At 42.1% G+C, this 23,747-nt stretch overlaps 1 protein-coding gene across 3 annotated transcripts; it reads left to right on the plus strand.

Annotated features, from left to right (window-relative positions):
* The first annotated feature begins 3,223 nt into the window (after positions 1-3,223).
* LOC121921940 lies at positions 3,224-22,367 on the plus strand. 3 transcript variants are annotated; one of them, XM_042450703.1, is made up of 6 exons: positions 3,224-3,458; positions 9,261-9,786; positions 11,417-11,543; positions 15,127-15,711; positions 18,829-18,909; positions 21,682-22,367. In XM_042450703.1, the coding sequence occupies exons 2-6, from the start codon at positions 9,460-9,462 to the stop codon at positions 22,146-22,148; spliced, it is 1,587 nt and encodes a 528-aa protein (XP_042306637.1). In that variant the 5' UTR covers positions 3,224-3,458; positions 9,261-9,459; the 3' UTR covers positions 22,149-22,367. The 3 variants fall into 3 exon arrangements, with proteins under 3 accessions (XP_042306637.1, XP_042306638.1, XP_042306639.1); XM_042450704.1 differs by lacking the exon at positions 3,224-3,458 and adding an exon at positions 7,883-8,081; XM_042450705.1 differs by lacking the exon at positions 3,224-3,458 and adding an exon at positions 8,509-8,529.
* Positions 22,368-23,747: the final 1,380 nt, after the last annotated feature.

Genomic DNA, 23,747 nt, shown 5'->3' on the forward strand with positions numbered 1-23,747 from the left:
AGAGTTGCCTAGAGAGGCGTTCTCTTTGGTAAAGTCATATAGTATTTGTTGTTTGCAGTTTTTCCACATCTGTGGGGGTCCCGTGCATCTAACCCCAGCGAAGGCAGAGGGATGAGTGTACAGGATTGCACTGTGCACTAACCAAGAAGGAGGATTCAAAGGCACAACTGTGTTAGTCTGGAAGACCAGTCTTCCAAGGGATCTTGGACCAGGATGACCAGGTGTCCTCACCGCAAAGGAGGGCAAGGCACTGCAAAATGTAGGACATTAAAGAAAAATTAAGGACATCACAAAATAAAACCTGAACACACTCATACAAATAAAAGTACATGGAGAGATCTTGTAGCGCCTTTGAGACTGACTGAAAGAAAGAAGTTGGCAGCATGAACGTTCCTAGATTTCAGTCTACCTCCTCATGCTTACTATTATTATTATTATTATTATTATTAAAAGATATAGCTGTGTTGGTCTGTAGAATCAGTATGTAGTGAGATCTTGTAGCACCTTTGAGACTACAAGTAAGATTTTTATATTACAGTGCATTGCTTCTCATTCTTTCTTCTGAGCGGGGTATGCAAGGGGGTAGCCATGTTAAGAGATGTAGATTTGAGATGCTTAGAACTTACTGGCCAAACTTACTCTGCCTTGACCTTCTCACTATTGGTAAACCTGCATAAAGTGGATGTTGCACTGTGTTGTTTCTCAGTAATTCAGATGCCCATGTAAAAAAGTATTTTTCAGATACTGCCAGAACTTGCTGTGCCTGCTCCAAAGCAATGTTTCTGTATGACTGCATGGATGAGTATTATTATAATAATTACATTACAGTATGTATGAAGAGATGAGCTTGGGTTGATCAAAAAAATTGCTATCCTCTAGTAATTTAGTGTGGTACTGGGAGCAGACCCAAATTCTCTAGGGAGCCCTGATGGTACAGTGGTTTAATGCCAGTACTGTAGCCACAAGGTTGTGAGTTTGATCCCAGGCAGGCCTCCAAGTCTGACTCAGTCTTCCATCCTTTTGTAGGTCGGTTCACTGATAAGCACAGAAGAGGTTTGCCATTGCCATCCTCTGAGAATGAGAGGGTGTGATTTGCCCACGCTCAACTAGTGGGTTTACATGGTTCAGGAGGGATTTGAACCCTGATGTCCATAGTCCTAGTCCAATGCTTAAATCCTGTGCCATGCTGGCTCCCAGATTTTTGTGCAATAGTTTTCACTAAGACCTCAATAGCAACTTTTAAAGATCTCACCATCATGTTCCCTTTCAGCTTTTGTTAAATTTGACAATCATGTACAAGGATTTATCCACCACTTGTGAAAAATCCCCGATATCCTGTATGTTTTTTTCCCTTTTGATCAAAAGTTTTGAGCCACATAATATTTATTAACCACATCATCCCTTTCCATGGAAAATGCTTTACCATATTAATATTCTCCAGCCTCAAAACCCTAAGAAATACTATTTATTTCCCCTTTGTATATGCAGAAGTGAATCTGGAAGAGATTTGTTTGCCCAATACCATTTCATGAATTTTTGGCCAAGCAGAAAAGCAAATTGGCTCACAGCACAGTTCAACAGTATCCATCAGACTGTACTAGCCAGTTGCTATTTTGAGATCCTTTTGGACAGTTATGCAGTTGGGGTGGCAAGCTTTATGGTTATTTTGGTAAAGTCTGAAAGGGAGGAGAGCTTATAAAACAGAACACATGTTGTTGCTCACTCTCGGTTAACATATCACTCACTAGCTTTTTCATTTACAGCAGCCTCAGCAGTGATCTCTTGGCAAATCAAAACCACCACACCTACAAAAACAAACAAAAACCAAAACCATTTCCCTTCATATTCAAAAACAAGCTCTCAAGGCATCAAGCAGGAGATAGCGGCCCTGCAGCAAGTTGGAAGCATGAACTTTCCTAGACTACAGTCTAGTTCCTCAGATGCATTTGAAAGAAATCCATTTGAGCATGAAATAAATGCATCTGAGGAAGTAGACTCCTGCTGCCCAACTTCTTTCTCAAAGGTGCTACAAGATCTCTCTACATACTGATTCTGCAGACTAACACGGCTGTATCTTTGATTTAGACAAATATAACTTCATCTATATATTATATGGGTTAAAACCTGTGAATACTGTTTAGATATATGATTATATCATAAAATAACATAAGAACAAATAATGTTTGAATACATAACAGTAGGAAGAAAGGATGACCATGCATGAGTCCTACAGAAAGTTTATTTGAAGTAGTATTTTATATTAGTTTGTAAATTAAATTGTATATTACTTGAATTAAATGTATAAATTTGTAGAAAAATAAGGTTTAAAAATATATACATTCATGCATTTTAGTCATGCTCAAAATGAGGGACATTCTGAAAATCCCTCTCCTGGACAGAAGGCTGGAAATGTAGGACATGACCTGGAAAAAATAGGATTTCTGGTCACCCTCATCTTGTAACCCCTTTGAAACATTAGGCACAAACAACCAGGCCAAAATAAAGCTGCTTCGGGTCACTTTGAAGGTGTGCTGTTTAAATGATGCACGTATCCTAAGAGGCCAGAAGCCGTGCCAAAGCCATGCTCCAGTCCTAAGGACTGGAACACAGGTTTGGCGCAGCTTCTGACCTCTTAAGATGTGTGTGTCATTTAAAAAGCATACCTCCAAAGTGACTGGAAGCAGTTTTATTTGAGCCTGTCTATTTGGGCCCTAAGGCTGCGTCCACATTGCAGAAATAATCCGGTTTGAGACTGCTTTAACTGCCCTGGTTCTGTGCTAGGGAATATCCTGGGAATTGTAGTTTATTGTGGCACCAGAGCTCTTCTTGACAGAGGTTAAATTGTCTCACAAAACTACAGTTCCCACAATAATTCCCTAGCACTGCGCCAGGGCGGTTAAAGGGTGTCAAACTAACTCAGTCCCATTTAGGCTTAGGCACTCCCTAAGGGGTTTACAAAATGTAAGCTAATGATGATAATAATAATAATCAAACATTTCTGGGATTTGTAGTTTTGTGTGACACTGAGCCTTCTCTGTCAGAGAGCTCTGAGGCCACAACAAACTACAGATCCCATAGGATGGATTCATGGCAGTCTAAAAGCAGTTTCAAACTGCATTATTTCTGCAGTGCAGATGCAGCTTAAATGAAAGTAAAAAAGCTGGTAGGATTGAGTTTTGCTGGACTTGAGGCTACTTCCTCAGATGCAGGTTTTGCACCAGGAGGGAAAGCTCTTTTTGCCTTTGGACAAATATTGATCCTCCCCCTTATACTTTCTATAGGGGCTGTATAGGGTTAAATCTACAGAGTGAGGTTTGCCTAGAGAGAGCAAAGAAACTCTTCCGGCTGAAGGTTGGAGGAAGTGATCCCTTTTTAAAAAAATATAATTTTGCAAGCAGCTCCCATCCTCTGAGAAGGAGCCATCAATCCTCTCCATTCACTTTGCAGGAGAAATATAGGTGAGATCTTGACTTATTTGACACAGCAAGGGCTCTGGCAAACCTCCCATCCGCACTGCAGAAATAAGCCCACTTTGGCACCTCTTTAATTGCTATGGAGCTATGCTATGGAATCCTGGAAAGTGTACAACAAATTGCTGGGAACCCAACACTCCATAGCATGAAGCCATAGAAATTAAAGGGGTGCCAAACTGGATTATTTATGCAGTGTGGATGCAGCCAAAAGGGAGAAAGCCAATGGAGGGTGATGGGATTGCAAAGGATGAGAGAAAAGGAGGGATTTCTTTTAGGGCAACTGGTCTCAGTGACTCCAAACCCCTTTCCCTAAAACTCACCATTCACCAGTTCTAGGGCAGAGATCTGCCTGTTTTCTTCCCTTTCCCCCCTTTGCTGTTTTCTAGGAGGATTTTAAAGATGTTCACTGTGATTCTTTGTCTATGAGACCTCATGCTACCAAAGTCTCAAAGGTGCTACAAGAGCCCTCCCCATAGGGATGGTTTTCTGTTCTAGGCAGGATTCATTCAGTCTCTGGGGCTGAATTTGGGTTTTTTTATGTAGGGGATATTATATTGGGTATTCTAGGGATGGTTGCATACTAACTCTTGGAGGTTGAATTTGGTTTTTGTGGGGTATATTATTGGGTATTCTAGGGATGGGTTGTTTATTCAGCCTCCAAGGCTAAATTTGGTTTTTGTGGGGGTATATTATGGGGTATTCTGTGGGTGGTTGTTCATTCAGTCTCTGAAGCTGAATTTGGTTTTTGTAGGGAATATTACGAATTCTAGGGATGGTTGTTCATTCAGTCTCTGAGACTGAATCTGGGCTTTGTAGAGTATACTGTATTACATTGGGTATTCTAGATATGGTTGTTCATTCAGTCTCAGAGTCTGAATTTGGTTTTCTTGGGGTGTATATTGGGGTGGTTGTTCATGCGGTCTCTGAGGCTGAATTGGTTTTTGTAGGGTACATTACTGGATATTTTAGAGGTGGTTATTAATTCAGTCTCTAAATATGAATTTGGTTTTTGTGGGGGATATTATTGGGTATTGTAGGGATGTGTAATTTGAAATATGTACCACCCCATCTCATATGTTTAATAAATCTCTTTGAGTGCATCAACACTATTGAAGTAATGCAGTTTGACATCACCTTTAAGTGCTGTAGCTCCATTTGATGTTCTGGGATTGGTAGTTTTGCAAGATCTTTGTCCTTCTCTGCCAAAGAGTGCTGGTATTTCACATAACTATAGATCCCAGGATTCTGTAGGATGGAGCCAATGGAGTTAAAGTGGTATCAAAGTACATTATTTCTACAGTGTAGATTCACCTTTGGTTCTGTTCCTATGTGAAATTAACAATTTGTAAGTCGCTCTGAGAGCCTGTGTGGTATCAAAGATGTGGCTTTCCCACCTTGTTCAAGTCTCTGACAAAGAAGCTCCTTTCCTTTTTACAATGTCTTTTTATGCTCATGCAGAATCCCCCCTCCCTTTCCCTCTCTTTAATTTTTTTTTTAGCAGCATCTGCATTTGGAGGATGGTGAAGGAGGGATTAAGAAACATAAGCATCTGGTGTCAGGTTGCAGCAGCATGTCAATAGTAAAGAATAGAAGCTTGAACTGGGAAAGAGCATGGTTTTAACTTTGAATGGAAAGTATAAGAAAAGTGGGGGTAGATGGAGGGAAATATCACCCCAGATGTATTTTGGGGCGGAAATTGGATGTATTCTGCTTTAACTGAATGGAAAGTATAGGAAAAGTAGAGGTAGATAGGGGGGAAATCATAATGTATTTTCGAAGAGTTTTGGATGTATTTTGGAACAGGGCAATCAAAGCTTGGAAAGAGCAGGATTCTACTCCTGTTGAGTATTGTAAAATCTACTGTAGCCAGTTGTGTCTACTTAAAACAGGCTAAGAGTAAAAAGCATCTGCCTTCATTCTCATTTACAAAGCATGCATGAACACCAAAACAGAGAGGAAAGAGGGGAGCCTGCCTCACCTGTTACCCCCAGCATACTAAAAAAAAAAAAGCATGGTTCTATAACTTTGGCCACTAAAATGGAAATTATAAGAAAAATGGAGGTAGGTGGAGAGGACAAACTTTGGAAGGAGAATTCAGGTGGCTTTTAGAAAATTCAACATGCTTTTGTTTACCTGTGCAGGACTTACCTGTTTTGTTTCACATGGACCATATAGCTGGTTTTGGATTACAAGTTTGCTGAAATGTGTTGAATTGCTCATCTTTTTTATGGTGTAGGAAACTATTCCTGTTCTTTCTATGTTTTTCTGCTTCTGGTACCATTTTTATTTATTTATTTATTTTTGTTAAAGCAGTAATAATGCTCCAGGACACATCTCTTTTGTTAACTGGGGCATACCTGCAAATGCCTTGTTTAATATGATAAATCTATCACTTCTCTTCCCACTCCCTCGCTTGGGCCATGTTGGTGAGGAACGTTGGGGAGTTTCAGTGCAACCAAGTGAGTTTTTAAAGCTCTGGGTTCAGCTGTTTCCACCTGTCCACATCTTCTAGCAAGACTACCTTTGTGGAGATTATATATTTCCATGCTCCAATATCTACTTTCTTTTTTAAATCATTGCTTTCGCCTGTGGGTTTCTTCCCCTCTGTCTTTTGGGTGTACAGTGCCCTTTGTATCCGCTAGGGTTTGGTTCCAGGATTTCCATGGATACCAGAATCCATGGATGCTCAAGTCCCATTATATACAATGGCATAGTGAAATAGTGTCCCTTCTATAAAATGGCAAAATCAAGAATTGCTTTTTTTGGAGTTTTTTAAAAAACATTTTCAAGCTGTGGATGGTGGAATCTGTGGATGCAAAATCTGTGGGTAAGGAAGACTGCACATGCAACGATACTGGTTGGCTAGTCTGCAATAAATGGATTTTATCTGCCCAACACTACAAAAATGTGTCTATCATTAGAAACTGACAGGAACAGAAATATTTTAAATATGAGTATTAGTTTTATCTTTACGTTGAAACTGCTAGTGCCAGCACAGTTACCTCGCAAGGAGATGAGCCTTCTAGTTTGACTTTATGGCATCCCTGTCATTCTGCTTTGATAAAACAGCACTTCCCAATGTGGCAACCCATGCGTTGGACTAGGAGCAGTGGTGGAGTGGAGCAGAGTGAAGCACCAGGACTTTTTGATCTGGAGGCTATTCTGCCTTCCCCTGATCATACAGTGGCTGAAGGGTAGGGAATGGGTTTTCTGAATAATTTCTCCTTTGCCATTTTAACATCCTTCCCTAATGAAGAACCCAGCGATCTTTGAATGCTAGAGTAAGGTATTTTGCACCTTTTGGTTGGCCTAATAAAGGTCTCACCAAAATATGTAGTTTGGATTTTGTTGTGTTTTTCTGCGCAGCCAGCATCACTACCCCCATGTTTTCTGGAGATGAAGATACCAACAGTGAGTAAATCCAACACTCAGTCCACTGCACCACTCTGGTTCCAAGCTCTGCTTTAATCCCTGATTTAAAGTTCCTGGAGAGGTAGAAATTTCTTAGCTCTGCTTATTAGATACAGTTGGCCCTTCATATCCACAGATTCAAGCATCCACGGCTTGGAAATGTTTTAGAAATACACTATATAAATTACTAAAAGCAAACCTTGGTTTTGCCATTTTTTACTATGCCATTTTATTTAATAGGACTTGAGCATTTACAGATGTTGGTGTCCATGGGAGGAGGGGGGTGGTCCTGGAACCAAACCTCAGTAGATATCAAGAGCCCACTGTACTTTAACAGGGATTAAGCTCTGTGGAAATTTTAAACCAGGGATTTCACCAAATCAGAGTGGCCAGAATTAAGCTCAATGGGCCTATCAGCCAATTTTACAATTGTCTCTGCTACCTGGCTATTACTTGAAGACTATTAGGGATCTCTAGGCAAGGCTACGAAAGAGTCTTGCCTGAAGTTCTGGAGAGATGTTGCATCCTGGGTTCTTCAGCAGAAGCTGGTACAGTCAGTCCTCTGTATCCACGAATTCTTTATCCACAGATTCAACCATCCATGGCTTGAAAATACTTTAAAAATGTATAAATTCCAAAAAGCAAACCTTGATTATTTTTTTTGCCATTCTTTATATATATGGAACACCATTTTACTGTGCCATTGTATTTAATGGGATTTGAGCATTAATGGATTTTGGTATCAACGGGGGATTCTGAACCAAACCCCAGCAGAAACCAAGGATCTACTGTACTGTGGTTACTTATTTCTTTCCCCCCTAGAAGCATATGAGAAATCTTAAGCACAGGAAATCCTTGCTATTGTAAGTGTTCTAAATTTGGTTACCAAAGGATTGTATTCTCCCACATGAGCCCTCCTGGGCTTTGAGGTTTCTGAAGAAAACCCTTCCCTTGAGGCCATTTCACACTGCATCCTTGACCTGAGTAATTCAGGGACTTGTAGTCTGGGGAGCCACTAGAGCTCCCTGGCTGAGAAGTTCAACAGCCCTTCCTCAACCGCCAATTCCAGGATTCCATGGAGTTCCTGTGACAGTTAAAATGGGCTTTGAAATGGTCTGAAAGGGTCCTTCTGCTGCCATCCTCACAACCACATTCGATAGGGACACAAAGAGGATCTTCTTGTTGGCTGCTCTTGAGGTACTCACTGCGAAGGGAGATTAGGCTGGCCTCTGTCCCTGTTGAACTTCCACCGACAGATAGAGCACTTTTATTCCTGTCTCCCTTTTGTACTTGGTCGCCAAGAAAGGAGCTTATAACAAGTTGATGTTCCGCTTTTTAAAACAATGTGCTTTTACATCACCTTTGGGGTTGAGCAGATGGGCCTGGATAACACGGTCTGAGACCACGTTATTCTGGCCCCAGTGCTCACCTGCATTGGTCCCTGGGGACAGGCGGGTGTTTACATGGCCGCCCCCGTGCCAACCTGGGACCTCCTTACCTCGCTGCACCATTGCTGGTAATGAGAAGCCCCCTGAGAAGCCATGTCTGATGTCAAAACGGAGCACATGGCCAGCGGGGGGAGGGGGCATTTCTGTGTCAGATGTAGTAATGGAGGGGTTCTGAGTACCAGCAATGGCGTGGCAAGGTAAGAAGTATGGGGGGGCATGTAAACAGCTAGGGGTTGCTGTTGAATTTCCAAGAAACTCTGTGGTAAACCAGAGGTCAAATTGACTCAGGGCTGGGCCTGATCCATTGGTCCAGTCCACTAGGATCGGGCCAAATCGTGCCCCCAGAGTTTTGACCTGTGTTGTCTGAACTAGACGACTAGAAACTGGTGGGGGGGGGGGGACACAGGCTTTTTGGTTTGTGCAGACAACCCCCTTTGATTCAATAGTGTATTAGTATTATAACTGGCTTAACATTGTTTTAATATGATAGGACTTGAATGGAGGAGTTGCAGTTGTGGCGAAAAGGCATGTACAGGTTTAGCTTCCCTTATCCAGAATTGTGAAATGTTCCAGAATCCAAAACTGTCCACCTGAGTGGCTGAGATGGTGGCACCTTTGCTTTTCTGATGGGCCAGTAGATGCAAACTCTGTTTCTTGCACAAAATTATTTAAAATACTACGTATAAAATTACCTTCAGGCTATTTGTATAAGGTGTATATGAAACATAAATGAATTTCATGTTTAGACTTTGGTCTCATCTCCAGGATAGCTCAAATATGCCACAATCCAAAAAATTCAGAAATCCCAAACACTTCTGATCCCAAGCATTTCAGATAAGGGAAACTCAATCTGTACATCAGATAAGTAAAATAACTCTCTTGGTACAACCTTAGTACAGTGCCTTTTATCTATCTTCCTTTCTAACAGGAGCATACCTTTCTCCAAATACCAATACCTCATTGTTCAAATAACCTGGAATAATTTATTGCATCACTGGAACAACCCTTGTAGTTCAGGTCTCAGGCCTGATACTTCCCACATGCACGAGGCAAAAGAGAGAGGCCCACAGACAGTAAGAAGGTAGGCCAACTTTGTTACAAGGCTACTCTGGGCTGGAAGTGATAAAATGGCCGCCGAGCGAGCAACAGCCCCCAAAGAGGTCCTCCAGTTCCAAAATGCGCAGGAGCAAGGTTTGCCATTGCAAATAAAAATGGACGAGGGCAACAAACAAGGCGGAAGACTGAAAGGGACTCCCATCATCCAACCTGGGAAACTGACAAACATTTTAGGATGGATGGGGTCGGAGCAGAAGAAGCAGGAGCCCGATGAGGAGCTGCCCCAATGCTGGGACCACCTGAAGCTGGTCCAGTCTCCGCTTTTGGGATGGGGGAATCCCCAGCAGCCGGACGAATTCATGCTGAGGCAACAAGAAGTCAAGAGACGGGAGCAGCAGGTGAAAACTGGGATACTGGTGGGAAAGTGGGTGGCCTGTGGCCAGCAATACAGGGTTTTTTGGTATCTACTGGGGTTTGGTTCTAGGTCCCCCGTGGATACCAAAATCTATGGATGCTTAAGTCCCATTAAGTAGAATGGCATAGTAAAATAACGTATCACATATAAAATAGGAAAATAAAGGTTTGCTTTTTGGAATTTATATATTTTTCAAATATTTTCAAGCTGTGGGTGCTTGAATCTGTGGACAAAGAATCCGTGGATATGGAGGGCCAACTGTATTTTTAGGAATTAATGAATGCTGGTGACCATCTGTCAGAGCTGCTTTAGATGAAGGGTACCTGTGGGATTCATTCAGTTTCAGAGCCATCTGGGTAGAGCAGGGTGCTCTATTCCAATAATGGTCTGAGTCAAAGGAAAAAGGATGGGATTTAAAAATGCTGTCGTATTTTAGCTTAAAGCTCATACAGCAGGAGTGAAAATCATATGGCCCTCTAGGTGTTGCTGGACTGCACTTCCCAACAATTCTTATTCTTGACTACACTGACTAGGTCTATTGGTGTCAAATAGTGATTGAAAAATGGCACAATTCCCCATCCTCTTATTGCAAATAACTAAGCCTTGGGAAAGGCTTTTTGAATTTGAAGAATGGGGTAGAATCTGGGGAAGTGGATGTGACTTTTAGAGGAGCCCCAGATGGCTGGACTCAAGGTCTTAAGGTCTCTGTCCCTGCAGTAGCTGGATCCTGCATACAATCCCTCAACAAGCGGGGCAATTTGACTATTCTATGTAGTGGTGTCCTGAGTTTCCAAAAACCTCTGAAGTGACCCTGGCCACGGAAATACTTTGCCAGAAATCTATTTGATCCAAGAGCCAGATCCGGCTGGTAGCTTCCAGCAAACATGATGGCATCATGGTGATGCAGTGATTAAATGCCAGTACTGCAGCCACAATGGTGAGTTCGATCCCAGGGCTCCAAGGTTGACTCAGCCTTCCATCCTTTCGTAGGTCAGTAAAATGAGTACCCAGCTTGTTGGGAGCAAATGGTTTACAGATTAGTGCTGAGCTCACTATGAAGCAGTATAGAAATATAAAGTGCTATAGTGTGGTATGATATGCAAGTTCTAATCTGGAAACCATGCCCTATGAAGTTAAGAATTTATTTCATTTATTACGGCAAATGACCAGCATATGTCTTATGAGGAGCAACTTAGGGAGATGGGGAAGAGAAATGACATGATAGCCTTGTTTAAATATTTGAAGTGGTGTCATATTGAGGAAGGAGCAAGCTTGTTTTCTGCTGCTCCATTAAATAGGACATGAAGCAATGACTTCAAATTACAAGAAGAGAGATTCCACGTCAACATTAGAAAGAACTTTCTGACAGTAAGAGCTGTTCAACTGTGGGAGACACTCCTTCAGAGAGTGGTGGAGTCTCCTTCTTTGGAGATCTTTAAAGAGAGGCTGGATGGCCATCTATTGGGAGTGTTTTAATTGTGTATTCCAGCATGGCAGAATGGGGTTGGACTAGATGACCCTTGGGGGTCTCTCCCAACTTTATGATTCTGAGATTCTACAATCAAGAAAATATACCTTGCTCCCATAAAGCAGTCCTTTTTCACTCTCCCCAGGTGCCAGTTCTGTTTGAAGATATGGACGTCCAGTCTCCTGAGGCAGAGCATGCCCTACTGGACAGGCGGCAGCAGCAGCTCCTCAGGGAGGCCCAGGCAGGGCTGGAGAGGGAGGCCAGTTCACTTGGTAAGGCAGCAGGATGGGGAACTTCCATGGGGAATCAGGGCCACTTTTCAAGTTGGGAGTGTGCTGAAGTGGTCACCACCCAGCGGGAAGGATGGAGCTTAGTTGATTCTTTGTTGGAGGGAGGTGAGATGAAAATAGACTACTTTTTCATTTATATTTTATTTATATTGAAATGTCATTATTAAGAAATAAAACTCTATCCAGGCATTACGAACAAAACCATAACTGAGCCTTGATTAATCATTGAGCCTCAAATGTACTGTATATACTCAGTTATAGAATAGAATCTTTATTATGGTCATAGACCAACACATATAAAAAGGGGACGCAGAATAAAAGAAGGTAAGAACACAGGTTAAACACATATCCTGATATACTCAAAACATATTAAAATATAAGTCAACTTCATGTATAAGTCGAGGACAGGTTTTTGAGGCCAAAATTATGGATTTTGATAAGACCTGTGGTTAAACTGAGGATAAAATTTAGGGGTACATAACAAAACATCTAACAGATGAAGCAAAGGAAAACGATGCCAAAGAACTTACAAAATTCCAGCAGGCATAACTGTTTGCGCTCATACTAAAGGTTGGATGGATGAGAGAATAGAGGGGTATCTGCCAAGTATATTCTTGCCTTTCACCAGAGCATGGTTTCTTTTTTATATATAAGACTTAAAGTACAATACAGTGGATCCTTGTTATACGCTGGGGTTTGGTTCCAAGATCCCCCGTGTATAACAAAATCCGTGTATGCTCAAGTCCCATTAAATATAATGACATAGCAAAATGGTGTCCCTAATAAAAAATGGAACATCAAGGTAAATTTATACTTTTTTGGAACATTTTCAAACCGTGTATGCTTAAATCCGTGTATAAAAAATCTGTGTATAAGAAGGGCCGACTGTACTTACATTGGCCTGTCGATAAATTGACTCTGGGTTTTTTGGGCCAATTATTTTTACTAAAATATCTAGACTTATACATGAGTATATGCAGTACATTCGTTGATTTTAATTAATACAATATTAGTCATGATATTGACTATTGAATATGATAATTGACTGTGATACAGACTATCCCATTGAATGTATGCCTCTGGTTTCTTTTTACCATTTAAAGTCTTGCATTTAGTAGAAAAATTGTGATGTTAATCTTTTAACATTTGGGGGAGGAGTTCTTGGAGGCATAAAAAGGGGCTTGCAGAGTCACACATGGCCTGAGGAGTAAATGTTACCTACCAGTGGAGCCTATGGGTTCCTTCTGTCCCAAGATACTGGTAGCAAAATGTATATTTTACTTGAGTGTGGAAAAAGCACTGAGTTATGCACCCCATACACCATCCACATCCCAAATACCTCATTCATCATTATCATTCCTGGTCTATAGCATGGAAAAGTTTATATTTTTCAGACTACAGTTTTCAAAACCCACAAGCCAGCATGGCCAATAGCAGTGCTGGTTAGCTGGGGGATTGTGGCACTTATATTCCAAAAAGTAGCTTTTCCAAGCTCTTCGGCTCTTTTAATGTATGGGGAATCTGTGTGGGTTTTGGATGTTGTTGAACCGAGGTTCCCATGATCTCTTACATACACCATATTGTTGGGTACGACTGGCAGGAAGCACAATCCAACAATAGCTGGAAGGTCACAGTGTTTTCTGTTCTTGGTCTAATTATCCATTTTTAAACTCTAGTTGCAAACTTGGGTGATTTTGTGGGTATGTTTAGCCTGGAGAAGAGAAGGTTACATGATAGCCATGTTTAAATGTTTGAAGAGATGTCAAATCCCTTCAGAGGATGGAGTCGGCTTGTTTTCTGCTGCTCCAGAGACTAGGACACAGAGCAATGGGTTCAAGCTACAGGAAAAGAGATTCCACTTAAACATTAGAAAGACCTTCCTGATGATAGAAGCATTTCGACAATGGAACAGGCTGCCTCGGAGAGTAATGGAGTCTCCTCCTTTGGACGTTTTTAAACAGAGGCTGGATGGCCATCTGACGTGAGTGTTTTGGTTGTGTATTTCTGCCCGGCAGGAGGTTGGACTGGATGGTCCTTGTAGTTCCTTCAGTTTCTATGATTCTATAGCCCTCTTCATTGTTCCAGTAATGGCTCTTTCCAAAGAATGTGCCAGGAGTGGCCTAGCCACAGGGGTGCCACCAGGTGGTTACAAGCAGTGAATCCATCGCATGACATGGGATGAAGGCCTTAAAAGGGTGTGGGAATCAAATTTTTAAAAGTGACTACCTTGTATTTATAGATTCCATAGCAGGAGTGGGCAATTTTGCTGGGCTCAGGAGGCCAGTTTAATTGCTCAGGGATCCTGCCACAAGCCTCACTCCCTCAAAAATAGGGGATGTTTTTCCTTTTTTCCCCCAAAATGAAAATGAACGAAAGATAGGGACCCAAAATTTACACACCTGTACCCCTACACCACCTATGACTTGTTGTATAGTACAACCCCTGTATCTGTGGGACAGGTACCCACAATTTTACTTATCCATGCCTGAAAAACTATGATCTCTGTAGGCATTTTCTAGGTCCTCCAGCACAATTCTATGGTGTGCTTCTGGCAGAAGTTGAACATGCTGGAGGACCTGGAAAGCCTAGAGGTATGTTCACTCAAGAAATCTCTACGTTGTCCATCATGGCTATGGTCAACTTCCTCCGGAAGCCATTTGTTTCACTAGAGTTGACTATTATCTGCACTTTCTTGTTTCTATGGTAAGTCCAGGAACTTACAGGATTGTACTGTACTACAAAATGGCTTTTCCTGGAAGTTTCCTTCTTTTTTTAATACACCTTCCCTCAGAAAGGGAGCATTGCTTTTGAGGAGAGTCCTAGCACTGCAAGCAGCTTGTGGATGTCACTTTACATACCCCTGTCTTGTTTTTCCCTTCAAGAAGTTTCCCCTTTTGAGAGGGGACTATTTTAATATTAGTAAAAAAAACCCTTTTTTCCATTTGGCCTTTGAAAATCAACATTTAATACTCTTTGCTCCTGTTCTTGTGTATTTTGATGTTATGTTTTTGTGGTTAAAATTATTGGGGGGAAGCCCTCCATGTGATATAATGAACCTAGTCTCATCAACCAAGACTCCGAGAATTAACATATTAAGTGTATTAATATATTAATTGGTTAATCTATTATATCATGATCTGTTTTAGGGACACTAGTATATATAGTTTGAATACATAAATGTGTAACTGAGGCTTTTTACCCTTGCAAGAATTTTGAGAAAGAAAATATAAATTTACTGTATAAGGAGGAAACAATTTTCCTGGTATGTGTTTTGGGAAAAATAAAACACTTAATGAACCTGTTTGAGCCCCAGCTTTCGGATAACTTATTTTATAATTTTTATGAATTAATTCAATTATGATAAATCTATGTTTATTCATATTTACATTTTTGTAAATGCATAAAGATTCATTTCTAAATGTATAATACATTTATTTCATCTTTATTAATAAATTAAATAAATATGTACATTTTAAATTGAGAATTCAGGTTTAGTCTACCATGAGATGGACTTTTAAAAATAAGGTGTCTGTTCCATGCACCCTTCTTCTGTTCTTCTTGGTAGTTGTTGGCTCCATCACGCCCATACACAACTTCCACAAAATGAGCCGCCGGGGTACCAACTGGTCACACGGTGAAGTGATTGACCTCCTGGATATTTGGGGGGAGCAAAGGATCCAGCAAGTCCTTCTGACCAGCCACCGGAACATGGACACTTTCCAAGTTATTGCCAACGAGATGGCCAAGAGGGGGCATGAGCGGACGCCCCAGGAATGCCGGACGAAGACCAAAACATTGCGGCGGGACTACAAGAAAGTCAAGGAGAATAACATGGCTGGGAAAGAGCCTATGACATGTCCCTTCTACGATGAGCTGGATCGTATTATGGAGTCAGCTTTACCACCACTTCCTGAGAGGATGCCAAATTTCATGTACCAGGAAGAGCCAGGAGGAGACAATCCCCTCCCCTATGCTCCAGGGGAGGGAGGTCCCCACAAAGAGTCTGAGGATTGTCACCAGACTCAAGACCAATGCGATCCCCCTGCACAGTTTTCCACTGAACTTGTCGATTCAGTGGACTCTGGTGCTGTTGTGTCTAAAGCACAGAACATCTTTGAGGAACCAGAAGGCACCCCTCAGCTGACCATTGGTGGGTATCCCATTTTTGTAGTTCCAGTGGCAAAAGGTCAGTTTCAACACACACGTATCTGTATAGTTAATCACTTCCCAGGGAAATGTACACATTTTGGAATCTGAAATCATAAAAATATACACGTTCCAGAAGCGTCTGGGAGGTACTTGTTTCAAGTTGCAGCCATCAATTGGCTATATCCTTTTTCAACGTATTTGGTTTTAATTCCCCTGGTTTTCATGGTTTTTCCTCTCAATAGTCAGTATTCTGTGGTCACTGACTCTGCTCAGTCCTCATTGGGTTTTCTGAACTGCAATAGGCTTTTTTTAAATCCTACACACACAGTTGGCCCTCTGTATCCACAGATTTTTTAGCTGTGGATTCAAGCATCCATGGCTTGAAAATATTCAAATATATATATAAAGAAACCTTGATTTTACCATTTTATATAAGGGACCCCATTTTACTATCCATTGTATTTAATGGGACTTGAGCATCCATGGATTTTGGTATTCATGGGGGGGGGGCGTCCAATGGATACCACTGTATATGTCTACAAACATTATTAGGTGATTTTTTTAGTTTCCAAAGTGACATAAGTGGTTTGCAGAAGGAGGCTTTGGTGGGGGAGTAACATGGGAATCCAGCAGTCTTCATCAAATCTGGCCCAAGCCTACCTTTGTTGCCTTCTGCTTTCCTGTGTGCAGGCATAAAAACCCTATTAGGATTAGTCCTCCCATTAGTTAATATGAGAGCCACTTTGGCAAGTCCAAAATGACAATTTTCAGTTGTAGGGACTTCCAGAGGCTGTATAAATTGCCCCCTCCTTTTGTCAGAAATGACAAAATAGTTGACAAAAAGAGAATTAGAAATGACCAGAATACAATTTGTGATTCTGAAAATCCTGTGTTTCTTTGATGTTAAACAGCACAGGGCTGCCTGTAACCTATTGAAAAGGCAAACCATTGTGCCCAGAGGCTCTTGAGAAAAACAGCTCCCCCTTTTTGGCCTGAGAAAGAAAATCGAGAGCGGTCAGCTATGGGGGCCACACTTGCCTCATCCCGCAATAGGCATCCTCCCAGCCAGGCGGAGAAAGTTTGGCTTCCTTCCGAAACTATCTGGCAACCCCAAAGCCTCTTAATCCCATCCTTGTTTTTTACAAAATAATTCCCAGGTCAATTTTCAGGTGATTACATGTTGAGTATCTCTTACCCAGAATTCTAAAATCCAAAATATTCCAAAACCCAACATTGTCCACATGGGTGGCTAGACACTTTTGCTTTCTGATGGTTTAGTGTATGCAAACTTTGTTTCATGGACAAAATTATTGCAAATTTTAGGTATAAAATTACCTTCAGGGTATGTGTATATGATATCTATGAAACATACATGAATTTCAGGCAAAGGGATCTTGTAGCACCTTTGAGAGTAAGTGAAAGAAAGAAGATGGTGGCATGAGCTTTCATAGACTCAAGTCTACGAAAGCTCATGCTACCAACTTCTTTTTTTCACTTAGTCTCAAAGGTGCAGCTACAAGATCCGTTTGTTTACTGATTTTCCAGACTAACATGGCTATTTCTTTTGAATTCTACTACCACGAATTTCATGTTTATGCAGATATTCCAGAATTTTAAAAAAATCCGAACATCCAAGACACTTCTGGTCCCAAGCATTTTGAATAATAGAGACTCAACCAGTATTATTATTATTAAAAAATACTACAGGATAAAAAGTGCCTGCTTCGGGCTGCTTTGGGGGCATGGTGTGCAGATGACACATGACCCTGGATCAGCCGGAAGCAGCACCAAGGGCTGCTAATGCAGACCAAACCTGGCTGCAAAAGGAATGATTAAAAAACTGCTCCTTGCTAGCGGTCTGTCCCACGTTGCTCAGGGCTGCAAGTCTGTTTGACTCCATAGTTCTCCCAAAAGACTTTTCCCAGCCAAAAACCAGCTGGGGATGATGACTAGAAGTGATGTGCTGCTACTTCTGGTGTGCTGGGATGTGCCAGTGCCACCTGCAGGGGAGGTCTGGGGTTCAAGAAGTGGCCTCTGCACAATGTCTCACTCCTGCTCTACCTGCACAGCTGCTGTAGAGAGCACCGCCAACTGCTCTCTGGTTGTGGTAAACCCCATACCTAGAATGTGGATAGCCTGGTTCTCCAGAGCAAAGTATTGACAAAATATTGCGAGCCACTGTTCCCATAGTCACTATTTTGGGAGCCAATATTCCTAGCGAGTCTTCAGAACCTCAGCAAGGAGGGGCGGGGTGGTGCTGGAGGTAACTTCAGAGCTTGGAGAAATTGCTTTTTGGACCACAACTCCCAGAATTATCTAGCCAACACGACTAGCAACTCTGGCCTTGTAGCATATGACAGAAATTCCTCTGATGCATTGCATGAGTCAGGCAGTCTTGATGACATGAGGCTAGTAAACCCACATCTGAGCTTATTTTTTATAACGGTAGCTGTTAATGTGAATTGGTCCAATAAAGTTTTATTTATGATTTATTTGTTTAAGATATCTATTTAATTGGGCATTTAACCCTAAAAAACAGCTCCTAGAGCAGTTCAGAAATTAGATCGTCCCTTCTTGCAGGCTTATTTTCTAAGAAAAGCAACACGAAAGGGAAAGAGGAAGAGGAAAATGAGCAATTTCAGGCACTTGATTCTTGGTTGCAAAGTACAACAAGAAGTTCAGCGTGTTGGCAGGACAGAAGCATTTTTGGTTACACAGTATATTAAAAGCATGTAGCAATTCAAAAATTTTTCGTGCGTTTACATCCATTAGTCTAGAAACTAATGATTCAAATATTTTTTGTGGCCTTACATCCTATTAGTCTAGGACTACCTATCGTTACTTTCCGCTCAAGTGTTAGCTCACAGCTCATTTTTCTTCCATACACATCTCCTCATTCACCTGCGCCATGAATGCTCAGTCCAGCATCAACAGTCGTGTAGCACATCCCATCATCCAGTATTACAAAGCATATACTGTACAAAATATATGGCTAGCAAGCATGACAGGACCTATGATCCTGACAATAGGAGGGAAATTCTGAACTGGGGGCACACAGGCAGTGTTTGGGGTGTGTTTGTTTTATGCTGTAACTGAAAGGATTTCTCTTCGTTTTTAGAAGCTGACCCTGTGCCTAACCCTGTGTCCCCTGCCACCCAGAGTATCCCTGGCAGCCCTGACACCGTCAGCTCCACTGCAGGTAATTCCGACCCTTGACTGTCATTTTGGAGAAAAAACTTGTTTGGATACTTCCTAAATACTTTTCTGCATAAGTACATTGGCTTAAAGGGAGGTTCTGAAGACTTGGGTCCAAAGCATATTGCAAAAATAATCCAGTTTGAGATCGCTAACTGCCCTCAGTGTTAGGGAATCCTGGGAACTGTACTTTATTGTGGCACCAGCACTCTCTGACAGAGAAGGCTAAATATCTCACAAAACTACAGTTCCCAGAATTCTTTAGCACTAAGCCAGGGCAGTTAAAACGGTATCAGACAGGATTATTTCTGCAATGTGTTTTGGACCTTGGTCTACTTTCCACAGTTTTTTAAAATGATATTTTATTTGTATGCTACCTTTCTCCCAAGGCAGCTCACTGATGCAGTTGGTTAAAGATCGAACAATAAAAGTGTAAAGACCAAGTTACCTCTTTCAAATAGTATAAATTATATTAAAAAAATACAAAAGTTAAAAAAAAAATAGAACAAGCCTCCCATATAAAAGTCTCTCTAACAAAGAATGTATATGAAAAGCCTGCTTGAATAAAAACATCTTTGCCTGCCAGTGGAAAGAAAGCAAGGAGGGGGCCAGCCTAGCCTCCTGCGGAAGGGAGTTCCAAGGGGTGGGAGCAGCCACCAAGAAGGCCCTCTCGCATGTCCTCACCAAGCAAGCTTGCAATGGTAGTGGAACTTGAGAAAGCCTCCCACTGAAGATAAGGCCAGGGGAACCGTTAACCCTTCTGACATTACTGGAATCCAAAATCCATCTATCTGGTTAGCCTGGAAAAAAATGTTTGGCCCAAAATAGTCTCCTGCATCTCCTGGGGGCTATGCAGGACAATTCTTTTTGTGTAAAGGAGGTACAGTAGTAAGGCCTTTTTTGAATCAAAATGCTGTTTCAAAAAAGGCCTTGCCTAGGGCTAAAGTGGCCCAGAATTCTCTGCAAAAACAGTGAAATTTGTCCTTTAAGGCTCTTTAAGGCCCAACTATTTTTTTAAAAAAGTATGTCGGTGGACTTTTGGTCAGCAGTTCAAGGCCCAAGCGCCGTGGGAAGGAGTGAGCGCCTGTCACTAGCCCCAGCTTCTGCCAACCTAGCAGTTCAAAAGCATGTAAAAGTGCAAGTAAATAGGTACCACTTTGTTGGGAAGGTAACAAACAGTATTTGGTGCAGTCATGCTGGCCATATGACCTCCGGAGTTGCCTTTAACAACACTGGCTCTTTGGCTTAGTAATGGATGGGGGACATGTTAGAACATGATGTGAAGAGCAACCTTCCAAAATCCCCTTGAGGACCAGCATAGCCCGTCAAGCCCTAGCCTTACTCTAGTTTCTAATCCCACTGAAGAGTGAGCCAACAGGTGTATATGATCCATTGATTCAATGACTCTACTCTAGTTGGGACTTGAAAATGGAATTAGACCATATTCCAAGTATGCAGTTGCCGGTTGTCCTAGTTGATGTCTCAGCAGGCTGAGCTAACTTGTGTGAGCCCCTGACCCACCCACTGATGTTCTCAGAAGCCTTCTGTAGCCGTTTTCAATCTTTTTGCCCTGGAGGAAGTCTTTAATTATGAGGTCTCAGGGAGCCCTTGGATAAAAATTATTATATTTGCAGCACAGACAACAATCTCCCCCTTTCTGGTGGTGATCTTTCATGGAACCCATAAAGTCCTCTTGCAGGATACTAGGCTTCCAGGGAATGCTGGTTGAGAAGCTGTAGGAGTTTGGGATACCAATTCCACCGCCCCCAGAACTTGCTTTAGGCTGTATTCAGCCCCCCACCAAGCTGAAGCCAGAAGCAGCTGGAAGTCCACTTTCAAATCCATAAAACTCTCTTGTATACAAAACAAAGCACTCAGGTTTTAAAGCACTTTGTTTTAAAGGAGGATTGCCACACAAGGGGGAGTTCTGCAGGAGCAGTATTTTCAGTATTTTGTTTGTCGTCGTCGTGAGGTGGGTTTAGGGCTACTTAACCAGGTATTTATATGCCACCTTTCTCCCAGGATGGGGCCCAAGGTGGCTTGCAGAACAACAAATTAAAAATGTTGACAAAAGGTTTTTAATTTAAATCTACCACAATAAAATACAGTCAGTCCGGAAGCAGCACTCAAAAATAGATAGAAGAAAGGATAGGGGGGGGGGTTAAGAGAATGGAATATGGAATGTATAAAGTATAGAGAATTGTACCCCTTTTTTATTCTGTAAATATTCAATAAAGATTATTAAAAAAAATACAGTCAGTCCTCCACATCTGCAGTTTTGACTTTTGCAGATTTGATTATTCACAGATTTGATCAATATCTTCTCTCTAGGAATCTCTAGGTCATCCAGTGTGACTCTATTGTCAACTTCTGCCAAAAGTTATGCTGGAGGATGTAGAAATTACTAAAGAGAACATTTCTGTAGGCATTTGCAGATCCTCCAGCACAATTTCATGGTTAACCTCTGGCAGATTTTGATTGCAAAATTTCCCTGGAGGACCTAGAGAATCCTAGAGAGGTGTTTTATCATATTTTTTTTAAAAATAGTGTGGTTTTTTATTTGCTGTTTTTCCACTTTCACAGGGATCCTGTGCCTCTAACCCCAGCAAATGTAGAGGGTCCACTGTCCTATAAAACTGATTAAAACTGTTTAAATAGATAATCTAGGCCTTCCTAGCTTTCTTTATAGTCTCTTCTTTGGGTCAGACTCCTGTGTAATCTTTGAATTTCCCTTTTTTTCCCTTTCCCCACCCCATATGCAAACATTGGCTCTCAGATGTCCATGTGAGTCCTCCTCAGAGTCCTTTGCCTGGGCCTACGGGCCTGTCTGCTGCCGAGCGTCTTGCCAACCTCAGAAGTCGGCATAAGAAGACCCGGAATGATTTGGCCTTGGATTTGGCAAAAGCTGCCGACCGGCGGATGCAGTTGGCCACCGAGAAGATCATTTTGGCTCTTGATGATTATGCCAAAGCGGATCAGGAGGACCGCGAGAAACACCGAGTGGGTACTGAGCAGATTATTTCCATCATGAACCGCCAAACGGAACTTTTAGAGCTCCTTGTACGGCAACAGCCACGCACCCCAGCAGCCGGGCCCTCCTCTTCCCGGCATGCATGGTCTCCCCGGGTTGGGCAAGCAAGCCTCCGGCCTGCAGGCTCCTCTTCCTCTCGCTTTGGGATCTCTCGGCGGCTGCTGATGGCAAGGGCGCGGAACAGGAGGAGGCCTCAAAACATCAGCCCTTGAAAGTTGCTTGTGTGTTTGTAGCTTGCGGTTGGGAGAGTTGCGGGTTTTATTTTCGGTCATTTTAGATTAAGGGGAGTCCTTTTTTTTCTTTTTTTCTTTTTAGGAATAGGAAGATAACCAAATCCTAATTACCTCCACAGACAGTCCATGCTGAAAACTATGAAAAGCATTATTTCTTGTTTTCCTTTTGTTTTAAATAAAATAAAACTAAAATAATAAAATAATTTTGTCATGTCCTGGCATTTCAGTATTTAAAAAAACCCCAGAGAACTGGGGATGGTTGTTGTTGTGGAAAGCTTTTCGTTTTGAAGCAGCCAAGTCTGAGTGCTTGCCAGCCATGGCTTCATCATTAGCATTAGCTGTGTCCCCATTTTTTAAAGATAACTTGGCCTGAAATCTGGTATTTAATTGAGAACATAGCTCAAACTATGAAAAGCCAGAGTCTTTCCATACATGTTTGAATTGAGAGTGATGGGTTTCCTGGTCAGAAAGGGCAAATTTTGGGTAGGTGCAAAACCTGGTACCTTAGCAGAGACATTATGTTTTATGGATATGATTGTCTCATTTTCACAGAATCCTCCATTTCCTCACCACATACTCCCAGAGAGCTGTCAAGGTTCGGCCCCAAACTAAAAAGGTAGCCTTCCGATGTTGTGGTTGTGTTCCTTCAAGTCATTTCTGACTTATAGCGACCCTAAGGCAAACCTACCTTTCTTCAGAGGGGGTGTGCCATTGCCATCTTTTGAGGCTGAGAGAGTATGACTTGTTCCAGCTTGTCCACATCCCTCTTGGATTCTGATGCCCAGAACTGGTCACAGTCAGGTGAGGCCTGACCAAAGCAGAATAGAGTGGCACTATTACTCCCTTGATCTAGACACTACACTCCTTAGGCAGCGAGGTCACACCTACAAAACAAGCCAGAAGAAGGGCTGTAGCTCAGTGGTGGCACCCTTCCTTTCCACTTGAACACTGACAACCTATTTCAATCTATCAGAACATGAAGTCGTTCCAATTCTCCTCCCCGTTCTTACTCCAAGGATGCCAGAGGTCAAAGGAGAAGGAAGACAGACCAGTGAAAAGTGGGGTAAGGCAGGCAGCATTGTCCCAGTTTAAGGGAGCTTTGTAGAAGAGACTGTAGTTGAACCTGGCCACTGTTCAGCATGTTATGTAGCCCTTCAAAATGATTACACAAAGAACTGTTGTATAAGGAGGCATTGGGGGCAAGTGATGTTGGGGGTAAGTGCCAATTACACTTTGTTGTTAACTGCCCTCAAGTCGATTTCAACCCATGGCGATCCTGCTGATGAGAAATCTTGAAGACCTCCTGTCCTCCATTGCTCTGCCCAATTCCTGAAAACTCATACAGTGCGCCCTTGTTTTACGTGGGGGATCCGTTCCCGACACACACACCCCCGGCATAAAACAAAAAAGTGTATGCTTGAGCCTCATTGAAAGTAATGGGGCTCATGCTTGCAGTGGCGTGTGCATATAATGCGCCTGCGTATGACGTGGGCACACTGTACTTGTGATCTCTTGAATAGAGTCCATCCATCTCACATGCGGCCTTCCTCTCTTTCTATGTCCCTTTACCTTTCCTAG

Source organism: Sceloporus undulatus, chromosome 2 (genome assembly GCF_019175285.1).
Source record: "Sceloporus undulatus isolate JIND9_A2432 ecotype Alabama chromosome 2, SceUnd_v1.1, whole genome shotgun sequence".
Classification (NCBI taxonomy): domain Eukaryota; kingdom Metazoa; phylum Chordata; class Lepidosauria; order Squamata; family Phrynosomatidae; genus Sceloporus; species Sceloporus undulatus.

Excerpts from the sequence above, each read along its gene's own strand:
- LOC121921940 (XM_042450703.1), top strand. The coding sequence starts at position 9,460 with ATGGCCGCCGAGCGAGCAACAGCCCCCAAAGAGGTCCTCCAGTTCCAA. Across the intron at positions 9,787-11,416 it reads TCAAGAGACGGGAGCAGCAG|GTGCCAGTTCTGTTTGAAGA; the intron begins GTGAAAACTGGG and ends CACTCTCCCCAG. Across the intron at positions 11,544-15,126 it reads GAGGGAGGCCAGTTCACTTG|TTGTTGGCTCCATCACGCCC; the intron begins GTAAGGCAGCAG and ends TCTTCTTGGTAG.